General features: G+C 35.3%; 1 protein-coding gene across 1 annotated transcript in view; it reads right to left on the reverse strand.

Moving 5' to 3' along the window:
- Positions 1-1,123: 1,123 nt before the first annotated feature.
- Positions 1,124-14,516, reverse strand: part of LOC150094831 (COMM domain-containing protein 2) — a 56,116-nt gene continuing 42,723 nt past the window's right edge. Inside the window, exons 4-5 of the mRNA XM_090411108.1 lie at positions 11,885-12,058; positions 1,124-3,777 (exon numbers count right to left, since the gene is read on the reverse strand). Coding sequence (XP_090267234.1) covers positions 3,580-3,777; positions 11,885-12,058 — 372 coding nt within the window. The 3' untranslated portion in view covers positions 1,124-3,579. The remainder of the gene's footprint in view (positions 3,778-11,884; positions 12,059-14,516) is intronic.

Raw genomic sequence — 14,516 nt, forward strand, 5'->3', positions numbered from 1 at the left:
CCAGAAAATTATGAAGTAATTATGTACGCAAGTTACATAGTTACTTCATGTGCAAACTTATATTGCTTATTTAATCTAATAACATGCAAATGAAAGCAACAATACAAAGGTCATTTCAAAAGTTCTGAACACTGCACATATCTCTCTAGTGGGATGATGTAGTAGTTTCAGTCAGCAGTTTTAAACCAGACTGATTAAAATGTCTACTCTTTCTGTTGGTCTTATGATTGTGTGAATAATGGCCTGCGATCAGCCTTCTGACTTCATGGAGACATCGTTATATTAATAATGTGAACTGTTTCACATAAAGTACCTGAGTTCATAGGAAAGTATGGATGGGAAATGTCCCCCAAACATACAGTCCTAACTTGAGCCCTCCAGACCTCGATCTGTTCTCTACACTGAAAGAATAAATCTGTGGAGAATGTTTCACTGCCATTAACAAAGTTTTTTATAGACTTATCAGACATGTCAACAAAAATGGTGTAAGACTTATCCAAACATTAGGCAATATTAATAAAGCAGAATGGAGATTATATTGAAGGCCAGGAAATATATTTTGTCAAATGAATGTGTGGTTTAAGAACAAGGGTATAGGATCAAAGACCTCATGAAATGACTTTTATAACTGCAAAATAAAATATTGATCAATCAAAGGGCTTACTATGCAATCAACACTACCGTAGGTCTCTCCTGGTCATGGCCTCACCCAAGGGTACCATGCCTACCCTTAATGAGGCCATGTCCATTGTGATGAACTTGGCATGTCATTCTTGAATTTATTTATTTTACAAACATTATAATGTACTGATAGCAATGTGTTCAAATTACATGTCAGTTATTAATGTGCTTGATGTGCATCATTGCAGGTAAAAAAATTAGATCCAATACACAAAAATGAATTTTTGCTTATTTTAGTGTGGTGGCAGATTGCAACAAAGTTGCAAAGGGCTGTTGTGGTCAATTCTATATGCCACAAGCCAGAGTTTGCCAAAATTTTATCAAATTTTAATAGATTGTAAAATTGCAGCCGAAAAAAAAAAAAAAAAAAAAAAAAAAAATCACCAAGCTTGCAGAGGAGGAAGAGAAAAAATACATTAATCAGGAGAATGGGTCAAATATTGAGTTTCAAAGAGTGATCATCCTATCAAAGCCACTACTATTTATTATCTATCTCAATTAATTTTAAGTTATACAACAACTTGCAATGGGATATTCTCTCAAAATGCATTTACAAAATCCATAAATATCATAGTATATAAACATTTCTTACCTAGATTCACATCATTTTATCAAATGACTGTTTTCAACAGAGATCTATATTCATATCTACTCAAATCATAAATTCTAGTTTTAACGAACTTCTCCAATACCTTGAAATCCATAAATATAAACCACATCTCGCATCCATGGACAATGGCATTTCATACATAACTCATCTAAGGAAAAATAAGGCTATCTACTATCATTATTTAAGTTATTTAGAATTAATATTAAGACAGATGATTATGGTCATCAGTCTGTCAACTGCAATATTTACCAAGTAATTTGTCTTCCTGCATGAGGAAAAATCCATTTTTGAAAGAGAGAGAAAACACTTTCACCTAAGATTGACTAATCCAGCTCTGCCATTGACTAACATTGCCATTTTCATATTTTGCTAGTAAACTAAGTGTAAGCTTCTTCCAAGTTCAAACTCAGAGGAATACAAATGGATAGCGGTTCAGTGTCTAATACATATCGATAATTTTGTTGGCCTGGTTGGTTGAAAGGTTAGCATACCCTCTCTCCAACAGGCTGTTAGGTGAAAGATGAATTTCATCATCTGGTGTGAGACTACCATCCCACTTATTGGAGGCCTGAAGTGGCTTGAAAAGGTTCTTTGCTTGGTCTCTAGAGCCGAGTTTCTGGACTATGTAAAAAAAAATAAATTAAAAAATAGAAAAATTGATGAAAATAGAAAACAAATCCTTAACCCACGTATGGTACAAAATGTACTATAGGTTTGCAAAAAATAACCACCTTTTGTGGATGGGAGCAACATAAAAAAGTTGTATACTTAAGCAAAGTGCCTCGATGAAGGGTGGATAAGAAATGGCATATCAAGGGATTCTGTTAGTGGCCACTTGTTTATTTTATATTATTATTAAGTGACACCTCCAGGAAGTCCAAAGACTCAGCGAGGGAGAGTGTGCCAACAGCATAGAACGATTGATCCCTTCTAACTACTAACCGCACAAACTTGCTCAACTTTTTGCAAAACCCATTAGTAGCAGAGGCTCTACCAATTGACTAATATATCAATGATACGGTCCAAGATTTGAAGGGAGATATTCAGTTTTGCAGATGATGCAAAATTTAGAAAGCTAATAACAAGGAATATTGATGCAGTGTTACTTTGAGACAACTTAAATGGTAGATTCAGAGGGAGATGATAAATGGGAATATCAGTTTAATGTTTCTAAGTCTAAAGTTATGCACTTTGGCCAGACTAACTGTAAGCTTCTTCCAAGTGTATTATTGGTGGAACTCTTCTCCAGAAGGTGGGGAGGGCTCTTGGAATAATAGTAGACAAAGAGCCAGAGTTTAGTAAAACAATTACAATGGTTGTTGAAGTCACCAAAGGATTTCTACCATACTGAGAAGGATTCCATTCAAGTCAGATCAAGAATGTGATTATGCTATTGTATAAAACATTGGTTAGGCTACGCCTAGACAATTATGCACAAATTTAGCATCCTTGAATCTAGAAGATAAAGGAAATGATAGGTAGACAGACTAGAGGTGAGTAACTAAGATTGTTTCAGGACTGCAGAAAGTTGAAAATAAGAATAAAATGACAAAGTGTGGCTCAGCAAATAGGAGGAAGACAGGAAATATGATCGATACTTATATGGTCAGAGAAGCCTATCAGAGACATGTACGGAAGTGTTTCTGCACAGAGAAGTGGTGAAGTGGTTGACAGGAGTATAAGAGGTTATTCCTGGAAGCTGTATTCGAGTGTTGTGAGCAAGTATATTTCTGCATGGAGGGCAGTGATTGAATAGAATATACACTGATAGAGTAGGTTGACAGAGAATGCAAGGGACAAGAAAAGGGAAGGACCTCTTCCATGATAACTGTAGTGACTCCAGATGCTAGAAATAATAACAGTACTAGTAAAACTATTATCACTGTAAAAGCATAAAGTAGACATTTTCATAGTACAAAAATTCAAAACAGACTTCAATTTTTTGATAACAAAATAAGAAAAAGTCCTTACACTGATTTTATAGAAATACAGTAATTACTAAGAGTTGCTTCAGAAATATAATAATTTTTAATAATAAACTGAACATCAGCAAGATGGTTAGTTTTCTTATATGCATTTTGATATCCACTGTGCAAGAAATAGCTATTTAAACAGGCAAAAGTCCAATATTATTAACAAATGGCTAAAACAGATCATGTTGTTTTATTATTTTTATTTATTCTTATAACAGCTTGTTCATCTCTTTTACATGCTCTCTCTCTCTCTCTCTCTCTCTCTCTCACACACACCTCTTTTTCATGTTGTATAATTACAGAATATAAAGTTAGTTATTTAATATGCCTCATGATTCTCCTACAGTGCTGAGACTTGGCCTCCTGCAATGCTTGATCAAGAACCTCTGTCATGTGAATTAGGTTGACTGCATCTGTTTGTAAAATTGTACTTTTCTTTTGTCCATGGTCTTCTAAATCCAGCTTCAACATAAAAACAGGTGTAGTTTGATGTCTAAGACAGCGACTAGCAATCTAAAACAAAATGAAAAAAAAATTTTAAATGCTTTTTTTTTTATTATTATGCAGCGAGAAATCACTGCATAATAATAAAAATCATCATTTCATTATTGAAATAATGTGTAAGGTTTAATAATTTCATTATTAAATTTTTGAATCTGGTACCACCCCCACCCCAAAAAAAAAAAAAAAAATTGAAATAACTCATAATATTTCCTCAAGTGAAATTTAGAAAAATTAGTAATAAAACATTTATACACTATTTTCTGTGCTTGCATGCTAAAGATTCCAATTTTAAATTGACTCTGGGAGTGAGAGAGAAGGACAATGTCAAATTAATAATTAGTGAATGAGAGTTATTATCTTGTAGAATGTTTGCCTTTTAAGGACAGAAGTGGACAGAAATGTGAAGGTGTATATTAGAATTACACAAAAAGGACAGAAAGTGAGTGATAATAGTATATGTAAAAAGTAACTGATTATGGTTTTTTAGTATTATGTCAGGACAACTAAAGCTATGGGGTAAAAGAAAGTGAAATAACTAAAAATAAAAATATAGACAAAATCATGAAAGAGACAGAATGAAGGAGTGAAGTTAAAAGAATGAAGATTAGGACCAAGAGGTTAAACAAGAATTTAGTGAGTCATGTGCAAGAAATAGCAGTGACAAAAGTGAAAGCAAATATGCTGCACGAGATTTTTTTTTTTTTTTAAAAACACCAATTTGTAGATCATGATTAGAGGTGTCATGGATATCAGGAATGAATAAGCAATGAAAGCATATATTTCATGTTAAGATTAAGGATGTGAATGAGGCAGCAGGAGATAAAGTCAAAGATTATTATAGTGCAACACATGTGACTGCAGAGTTATAAGGAGGATGTGAGGTGAGATATGAAAGGACTGCTGAAAGCAAAACACATCAACTCTATTGCCATGATATGATTACATAAAGTTAGGTGGTGATTGTGAATGCATTGGGTGTGAATCTAATATTCAATGTGTGAATTTTTATGAGTTTTAAGAGAGATGTGCATTCATTTGAATGGCACCAGAATTGAACAGGTGCAAAAGCTTGATAGGTGAGCATTTGGAGGTGCAGATGCAGAGAAATAATAGTTAGGGAGGAAACAGGAGAATGTTATATAAAGAATGTAGAAGCAAGTGATCTGTGCAAATGCAAGATTGAATATGATCAGAAACCTGTGTGAGGTGGAAATATATCTATAAAGGATGGGCGAAATCATTTCACAAGAGTAGAAGCAGTAATAACTACTGCCAGGCAAAGGCCTGACAATCTAGTGTGGGATGCTGACCATGGAAGAAGAACCATAACTAGGTTGAATGTAAATAAGGAAATGGGTTCATGTTAATATTTCTAGAATAAAACTATAGAAAGGAATGAAACAGATAATTTACTGAATAAACTAAATATTTATAACTGGATATTTCACCTGCTAGCATTATCAGAGGCATATTGAATATTCAGAATCATATTCACTTATACATGGAATCTATTAATCCTCTGAAATGCTGGCACTTAATGCAGTCCCCCCCATCCCTCAAGCCCAGAGTATGGCTAAGATATATAGATGTTGCCTTTTAACATTTGGTCACATGGCCCACAGGCACTTTTCAACTTTTTTATAATTCCTGAACAATATCCCCCCAAATTACCTTTACTGTTGAAGAGGGAATAGAAGAGGTTCTGGCCTTTTTGGATACTTTAGTTACAAGGCAATCAAATAGATCCCAATCATGTTCAGTTTACCAGAAGTCCACACACACAGGAAGACATTACATGCCACTTTACATCACTCTCCTGCCCAGAAACTTGGGATTCTCAAAACTTTAGTCTCCAGAGAAGAATAAATTTCATCCTCAGGACCTGCATTACATCAACAGGCTTTACTTAATGCTTTTTTGAGCAGAATGGTTACAACAAATAAACTCTTGCTAAACTCCTTAAAACGGACCCCCCCCCCAACTAGACTATAAATATACCATATTCCTTCCCTACATTAAAGGTACAACAAACTAGGCTCACTCCTGAAACAACACAAAATCAGAACAGTATACAAACCTTTGGCCAAAGTCTCCACTTTCCTTAAACAAATTAAGGACTGGCAGGATCGTCTCTCTCTCTCTCTCTCTCTATCACCCAAGTGTCTATAATATTTCCTGTCAATGTGGGACTAGTACTTTGGACAGACAGGAGGAACCACCATAATAAAAAAGAAAAGAACATAAAAATTATTTTAACATGGGCAACCAAAAAAGTGGACTTATTCACTTACCTTAGACAAAGAGCATTTCATCAGATGAAAAAGGTAAAGTTATTATAGATTCCTGTTTAAATCACAGACTGTTCCTAGAAGCAGCTCTGCTGCAAAGCCTTGTGAACTGTAATAGAAATAGTTTTAATTGGATATAAATTTTGAAGCATTGTCCTATCCACCTGCCAGCATTAATCACTAAAAATCACCACAGAGAGGACACCATTGTCTTCCTCCATACACATTACTGTCTTTCCTCTGGAGTTCATTTTAATTTTCAGTCTTTGCTCTGGAGTTCATTTTAATTTTCAGTCTTTGCTCAAGGTTTTTATTAAACTTATTTTTTGCCTGGGATGGCGGTGTGAGGCCACATTAAGAAATCTTCCTATGTTGGTAGGTTTTCTATAAATGGAGAAAGATAATCTATTATTGTTCCTGTGGCAACTGCTACGTAGGCCAGATGGGAAGATCAGGGGAAATTCGTATGCACGAACACCAAAAAGACGTGCAAAAAAAGGAGAGAACACAAATGAGGCCTAGCATCCACACACAACTTCCACCGGCCATAATGTACTCTGGCATAAAACAAACATGTCTTATATTGAAAAAAAACTGTTTCACAAGTAAATTTAAAGAAGCTGCAAATATGATTAGAATTCCAATGCAATGCAACAAAAACCAGGGCCTGATTCTACACCAAGTTTGGTCAGCATCGATAAAAAATATACCTAAATCAGACCTCGGACAGTGTGAACGTGAACAACATAACGATAATAGAAACCTGATTATGGATTATGATAGGAGGGGTGCTTAAGGGTCAAAGCTGTATAACTGAGACGAGACCTCCACATAGCCTTTAAAGGAATGCGGAGAACCAACCAGGGCCTTCTGACCTAATGTCCAATCCTCACCTTCTCGTGGTGCACCCTGTTGGGTATCTACCTGGATACTGAACGAACGAGGATGGGCTGGCAATTTGGGATTTAGCCGACCAAATTGTATTCTTATTGGTTAAACCAAAATAAAAAATGATGGTACAACATGACAAAATTTCATGCTGGTTGGGGTCGCCCGGTTAAACAAGGCCACTGTTGTTTTCGCCAGGGAACCAAGGCGAACAACGAAAAGTCGGCTACTGGAACAAATCTGAAAACACACCCCAACTCAACATCACCAGAGTTAAAGATCGGTACTATCAACATGAAGCCAGAATGGCAAAGAAATGGAGCTAGCTGAGGAATTAGATAAGTACCAGATCGACATAATAGGGGTGACTGAAACAAAAAAGACAAAAACTGGTGAGATCTTTCTGAGCAATAAATATAAAATGTTATATACAGACAATGACAATCAAGGAAAAGAAGGAGTAGCCATAGTATTCAACACAAAATACGAGGCTAATCTTCTTGAATGGCAGTCAGTCTCAAGTAGAGTGATTTGGGGAAATATGAGAATGGGGAACTGGACAATGAGACTTATTTGTGCCTATGGTCCCACAAAAGGTTCTACTAAGGTAGAAGTGGAGGAATTTTTTGAGGCTTTAGAAAAAGCAACTGACAATAAAAAAGGAAAAGTTGGTCCTTGTTGGGGATCTAAATAACAGAGTAGGAAATGATTGTCAGACATACAAAAATATTTTGGGAAAATTTGGAGAAAAGAGCAAAGCTAATAATGGCAAATATCTGTTGGATTTTTGCTCAGGACATGGACTGGTTATTACTAACACCATATTCCAACATAAAAATGTGCACAAATTCATATGGAGAGAAGAGGCAAGGAATAAGAAAAGTCTCATTGACTATGTTATTGTTGATAGTGATGTTTTCTCCCTGGTGCAGGACACAAGAGTGTACAGAGGATTTGAAATTGGAAGTGATCACTATTTAGTCTTGAGCAGGATAAAATTGAATTTCACATTGAAAAGAATAACATGTAAGAAAGTTTTAAAGCGAATAAAAGTTGAGCAGCTCTCAGATGTGAACTGTAGACTAAAATACACATAGATTATTGAAGAAAAAATGAAAGAGTTTGAGAACAGGATTCAAACCTTGGAGATTCAGTGGCAAGCCTTGAAGAAAGCCCTGATTGATTCAGCTTGAGAGGCATGTGGTGAAGTTGTCTGCAAGGATAGAAAAATTAGAACTCCATGGTGGACACAGGAAGTTAAAGAGACAGTGAAGGAAAAGAAGAAAGCATATCAAAAGTTCTTGGCAAATAAGTCAGCTTTGTGCTCTTAGAGAATACAGAGACAAATGCAAGAATGCTAAACACTGTGTAAAACTAACTAAACAAAAGTCATGGGAGGACTTTGGTTAAGAATATAGAAAATAAATATCAAGAAGGTGGCAAAATATTCTGGAAGTTGTTGAAGAAGCTTAGGAATAGAGGGAAGAGTGCTGTAAAAGGAATTAGAGATGATAAAGGTGATGAAAAACAGGAGAAAAAGATATCCTTAAAGTATGGAGTAATTACTTTGAAAAATTGCTAAATGAAACAAGCAATGATGACAGCACAGTGGTAAAAAACACTGACCAGGCATGAAGTCAGGAATACATATCCATACTTGAAGTAGAAAAAGCCATCAAAGGCTTGAAATGTGGAAAGGCAGCAGGAGTAGATGATATTCGACCAGAAATGCTGAAGTATGGTGGTATAAGAGCCTTACAGTGGCTGCACTGCATAGTTCAGAAAGCCTGGACAGAGGGACGAATTCCCAATGATTGGAGTAGAGCTCTCATAGTACCCTTATATAAAAAGGGAAATAAAACTGAATGTGAGAATTACAGAGGTATTTCCCTACTGAGTGTTCCTGGGAAGATCTATGCAAGTATACTTGAGAAACGGTTGAGAAGAATTGTGGAAGAAATGCCTGGTGAAGAACAAGCTGGATTCAGGCCAAATAGAAGCTGTCAGGATCAGATCTTCACTTTACGACAAATAGTTGAGAAATCATGGGAATATAACAAAGATCTGTATTTAAGTTTTGTTGATCTGAAAAAGGCCTATGACAAGGTGCCAACAGAGAAGCTATTCAATACGCTACAGTTATGTGGTATCAATGGGGCATTATATCAAGCAATAATTAGTCTTTATTTGAGTTGTAAGTCAGCAATTAGAATTGAAGTACAGGAAGATGGTTTAATGTTAAATCTGGTGTGAGACAAAGATGTACATTATCCCCTCTGTTATTCATTATCTATATGGATCACATTATGAATGAAAGTGGTATTAAACATGATATCAAAATTGGAGATGTTAACGTCAGCTCTTTGCTTTATGCGGATGATGTTATACTTCCAAATAAATCCACTGCAAGTCTGCAAGATTCTCTGACTAAATTGAATAACTGTTGTAATAGATATGGTATGAAAGTCAGCAATAAAAAGACAAAGACGATGAAAATAAGCAGAATCATTGAAAATGTCAACTGTGTTGTGAATGGAGAGCCTGTGGAACAAGTAAAACATTTCAGCTACTTAGGCACGATTTTTACTGAAGATGGTAAATTAAATATAGAAATAGACAACAGAATCAGCAAAGCTGGTATGGTGGGAAGTCAACTGATTAAATTCATATGGAATATGAGAGAAATTAGTCAGAACACTGAATTAGCTGTATACAAGACAGTGTTCAAACCAGTTTTAATTTATGGATCTGAGAGCTAGGTCAGAAGTAAAACACTTGACCAAAGCCTAGAGACCGCAGATATGAGAGTCATGAGAAAGATTATAGGCGTGAACAGATGGCATCAATGGCAATATCATATTAAAAACGAGGATATTAGGAAAGAACTTGACATTGTCAGCATCCAGGAATGCGTTAGCATAGCTAATCTCAGGTGGTATGGTCACTTAAACAGAATGGGCGAAGAAAGATTAGCAAAACAAGTGTTCTCTGCCAGGTTGGCAGCAAAACGACCCAGAGGAAGACCAAGATATAGGTGGATTGATACAGTACAAAGTGCTTTAGACGATAGAAATATAAGATCTGATAATGTTGGAGTCTTGACAAGTAACAGACTGATTTGGAGGAAAATTGTAGATAGGAAGGTAGTAATGATGTAATTTTCCTCATGTAGTATTATCATATCCTGTACACCCCTTGAGGGTACATGGCAGGAATTTGATGATGATGATGGATAATCCTTAATGCATATCTTTCTATGTCTGTAAATTTCATGTGTTCTTTGGGCCACTTTGCTTGTTTTGCAGGATGAAAAACCTGAGTTTCCATGAGGAAAAGCTCTGCAATCTCTATATAAGACTGGCTAACTCACTTTTATTTGAAAAGCCCTGATAAAAGTTCTTTACATCTTAGACAGGATTTGAACATAGATCTTTCCAACCAGAGGGCATTCATTGTCAATATCAACTGAGCCACATAGGCTTAGCTTGTTTTATATAATTAAAAAAAAGTAAAACTGGTTACAATTTTAGGATCAAATTCTGTTCTCAGCAGAAATAAAATATCTACAGTCACACAAATTACAAATTCTTATACACCGTCTGTCCAAAAAGAAACCGAACTTTTTCGAAAATAGAAGAAACTAGCGGCACCACCTGTTGTATATTTTTGTTGTCAAAAGCAGCAACCTTCATTAGTGTTGTGTCAACTGTTTATGATATTTGTTTCATTAGAAGCCGAGTTATAGTGCCAAGAGTGACAGTGTGTGTTTTGACGAATGGTCAGAAAATGAGTTTGAAACAGAGAGTTGCGATTGATTGTGTTAAATGTGGTAAAAGTTTTACCGAAACGCATCAAATGCTTCAAAAAGCATACGGTGATGAATGCTTATTCCATACTCAAATTTATGAGTGGTTTAAGCGATTTCCAAGTAGTTGTGAGATGCTTGAGGACGACAAAAAGCTGGGGCGTCCAAAAACTGGACTGAGTGAAGTTAACATCCAAAGAGTGCATGATTTCATCAAAGAAAACTTTGAAATCGTCCATGAGATTGATTGAAGATGAATTGGGATTCCAAAATCAACTGTGCACAACATTTTGACTGAGAGTTTGGGACTTCGTAAATTGAATTCGCGCTTTGTTCCCCACAAGTTGACCGACGACCAAAAAATGTATCGAATTGAACACTGCAAGGACTTCATTAAGACTCAAATTTCCTTGAAATGATCGTTACTGGTGATGAAACGTGGTGTTTTGAGTATAAGCCTGAAACAAAGTGCCAGACTGCTGAGTGGAGACCACCAGAAGTGGGGTATCCAAAAAAAAAAGTTGCTTGGAGAAGTCAAAAGTAAAGACAATGCCGATTTGTTCCTACAATTCCAAGGACATTATCCACAAGGAATTCGTTCTGCCTGGCCAAACGGTCAATGGTGAATTTTATCTCGAAGTTTTGAAGCGATTGATAGCGAGAATTTGTCACGTACGGCATGAATATCGTGATGCAGGCAGCTGGTCACTTTTGCACGATAATGCACCATCTCATCGTTCGAATATTGTGAGATAGTTTTTGATCAAAAACCAAGTTTGTGTGTTGGATCACTCACCATATTCACCTGATTTAGCACCCTGTGACTTCTTTCTCTTCCCCCGACTTCATTTGCCGATGAAAGGAAAGCGATATGACACCACTGAAAACATTCAAGCAGCAGTAACCACGATCCTCAACAGTATCCCAAAAACCAATATAAAAAACTCATTTAATGAATTAATTGACCATGCCAAACACTGTATCGAAGCTGAGGGAGAGTATATTGATTGAAATAAATTATTTGAATAATTATAATTGGCCTGCATTTTATTTTCTATCAAAAGTTCTGTTTCGTTTTGGACAGAGGGTGTATTTCATACACAGTAATGAGTTTGATTTTTAATTACATACTTACCTGAATATCAAGCCTCCATTGCAAATCTTTATAGTGAGGAATATCCAAACCTAAATGAGATAACAATGAACGTAATTCTTTGTTATGATCAGAATACCATTTTACCAAACTAGTATTTAATTCCTCAGGAAGTTCGAGGGGAAGTAGAGAGTCCTGAAATTCCAATTCTGTAACCTGAAACAGCAAACCCAAAATATAAACATATCAACCAAATTTTATTAAACATCAGCAATATATTTGATACTTAACAAAAAGTTAACCATGTCTTATTCATAATAATACTTTCCGGTATAACCCAACACCAGGGGAATAAACAAATAATTTGACAAAGATCTGGTAGCTTATTCATAATAGTACTTTCCAGTATAACTAACACCAGGAGAACAAATACTAGTAGACAGTCATTCTATGATCATTTCGAAGCCGACTTCTCTGAACTTGGTTTTTTTCTAGCTAGAGAGTATCTTGAAGAGACATTGGTTGATTATCATCATGAAATTCCTCGTATGAACCTTCAGGAGTGTTCAGGATATTAAGATAGCAATATGAAAAGTTTACATTATTATTTTACTAACTTTACATTATTATTTTACTAAGTTTACATTATTATTAATAATTCCTAATATTAGTTCCTTTCAGTTACAATTTGAATTTTTTTCTGCAATCAATTGCAATGTGCTGTACCACAGCTGGAATTTGTGCTCTGAAATGCCAACTAGAAATATTATTAAATAATTTTTTTTTTTTTTTTTTTTTTATTTCTCGACTATCATTCATACTATGAAACACATAACTACCAACAACTAAGCCTTTCATTGCTTGTCATAAATGATAATCAATCATAAAACTTTTCCCTCATAACAAAATAAGAATCTGGTAAATATGTGACAGAATTATCAAAATAATGCAAACAATGAGATCAGAGTTGAAAACTTTATTCCATTTGCTAACTATAGCCAATTTGTCATAGTTAACAGTTTGGACACCAGTGTATATATTACATATACACATGTCCAAAAGCTAAGGACAGACTATATTTTTACCTGTATATGAAAAAATTTTCATGACTACAGCGAAATGTGAACATAAATTTATTGCCAGTATACTAATAAATTATATTACACAAAAAATGTGTTACAAATTTCATACATATTAAATTTCAATACATTTTTGGCAAAAGTTACAAATTTCCTAAGGATTCATTAAAATCACAGTACAGTGCATGCTGAAAACTATACGAAAAGACATTTCAGTATATAATATGTCTACCCTGAACTGTGATGCAGCTCTCACAACATCATACTATGCTATGCACCAAGTTCAGGAATTCTTGAGGCAAACTAGCTCAATCCTCCTTCAGAGGATTGAGCTAGTTTGAAATTCCCCTCTAGAAACCAAACAAGGTTTCTAGAGGGGAATTTCAAGCAGCAATGCATCTCCCTATTGCATTCCAAACATGTTTTCTATGGGGTTGAGATCTGGGGAACATGCTGGCCACTCGATCTGATTAATATCCTTAGTCTCCAGCAGCATCTCTACTGCTTGTGTATGAAGTGGTGTGGCACTGTCATCCATAAAAATGAATTCTTCCCCTACAGCACCACGGAACAATCAAACATGACATTGAAGAACTTCATTGCAATATCGGTCACCAGTCATAATACCTTTTTTCAGCACTTGTAACTCAGTGCATCCATTAAATATAATGCCTCCAACCACTATAACCCGCCAGTACATCTGTATCTATCCCTTTCAAGAACATGCTTGTGATGGTATGCAGTACCACTTTCATGCTAGATGAAATGTCGTCTAGAATCAGAGGAAAGACTAACATGATTCTCACTTGTGCTTGAATGGAGCCGACTTGCAAGCTGATTTTCTGTGGTGTGCTGATTACATTTTACTATTATAACCAAAAATCTGTCTTAATGTTCCATGATGGAGCAAGGGCAATCTCTTAGCAAATGTGTGGAACACATTCCATTGATTTGAAATGCTGCTCAGAGCCTGGATACAATGCTATGTGAGATTCCAAACTCGGGCAATATCAGTTTTTCTGTCACCCTTCAAGCTTTAAAATAATTCTTCTCTGCATGAAATTATCTAGATAATGTCTTTGAGACATTACAAGACATCCACGTTTGCAACTTTATTCCTTCACGAAAAGAGCTTCCTTCAAACACAATTCACTTAACGCAGCCTTTTGCCTTTTATCCTGCTGAGTGATACCATGTGACCCCTTTGCACATGATTTGAAAATTTGAATGTGTACCCACTTTCTAATTGAAATTGCCAGTTATACAAATTGCCACAAAGTGATTCATCTGAATTTGCAGTTGTAATCTTCAGAAACAGTATTCATTCTTAGGTTTTTGAACACCAGTCTACAATTTTTTTTTTTTAGAATAAACTGAAAGTAACCTTGAATCTTAAATATTCAATCTATCATGCCATAATTGTTAATTTTTGAGCAATGTATTTTTGTATATACTATAAATTGCAATATTTGTGTTCATTTTACATTACTTACATATTCTTTGAGCAGTCAAAGACTGTTCCATCGTTGTTTTTTCAAAATTATACAATCATTATAAATTCAAGGAGCAATACAAGCTCATTCAGTGCAGGCTTT

This window comes from Typopeltis vanoorti, chromosome 21 (assembly GCF_054136105.1).
Source record: "Typopeltis vanoorti isolate ZY-2024b chromosome 21, IOZ_Tvanoo_1.0, whole genome shotgun sequence".
Taxonomy (NCBI): Eukaryota; Metazoa; Arthropoda; class Arachnida; order Uropygi; family Thelyphonidae; genus Typopeltis; species Typopeltis vanoorti.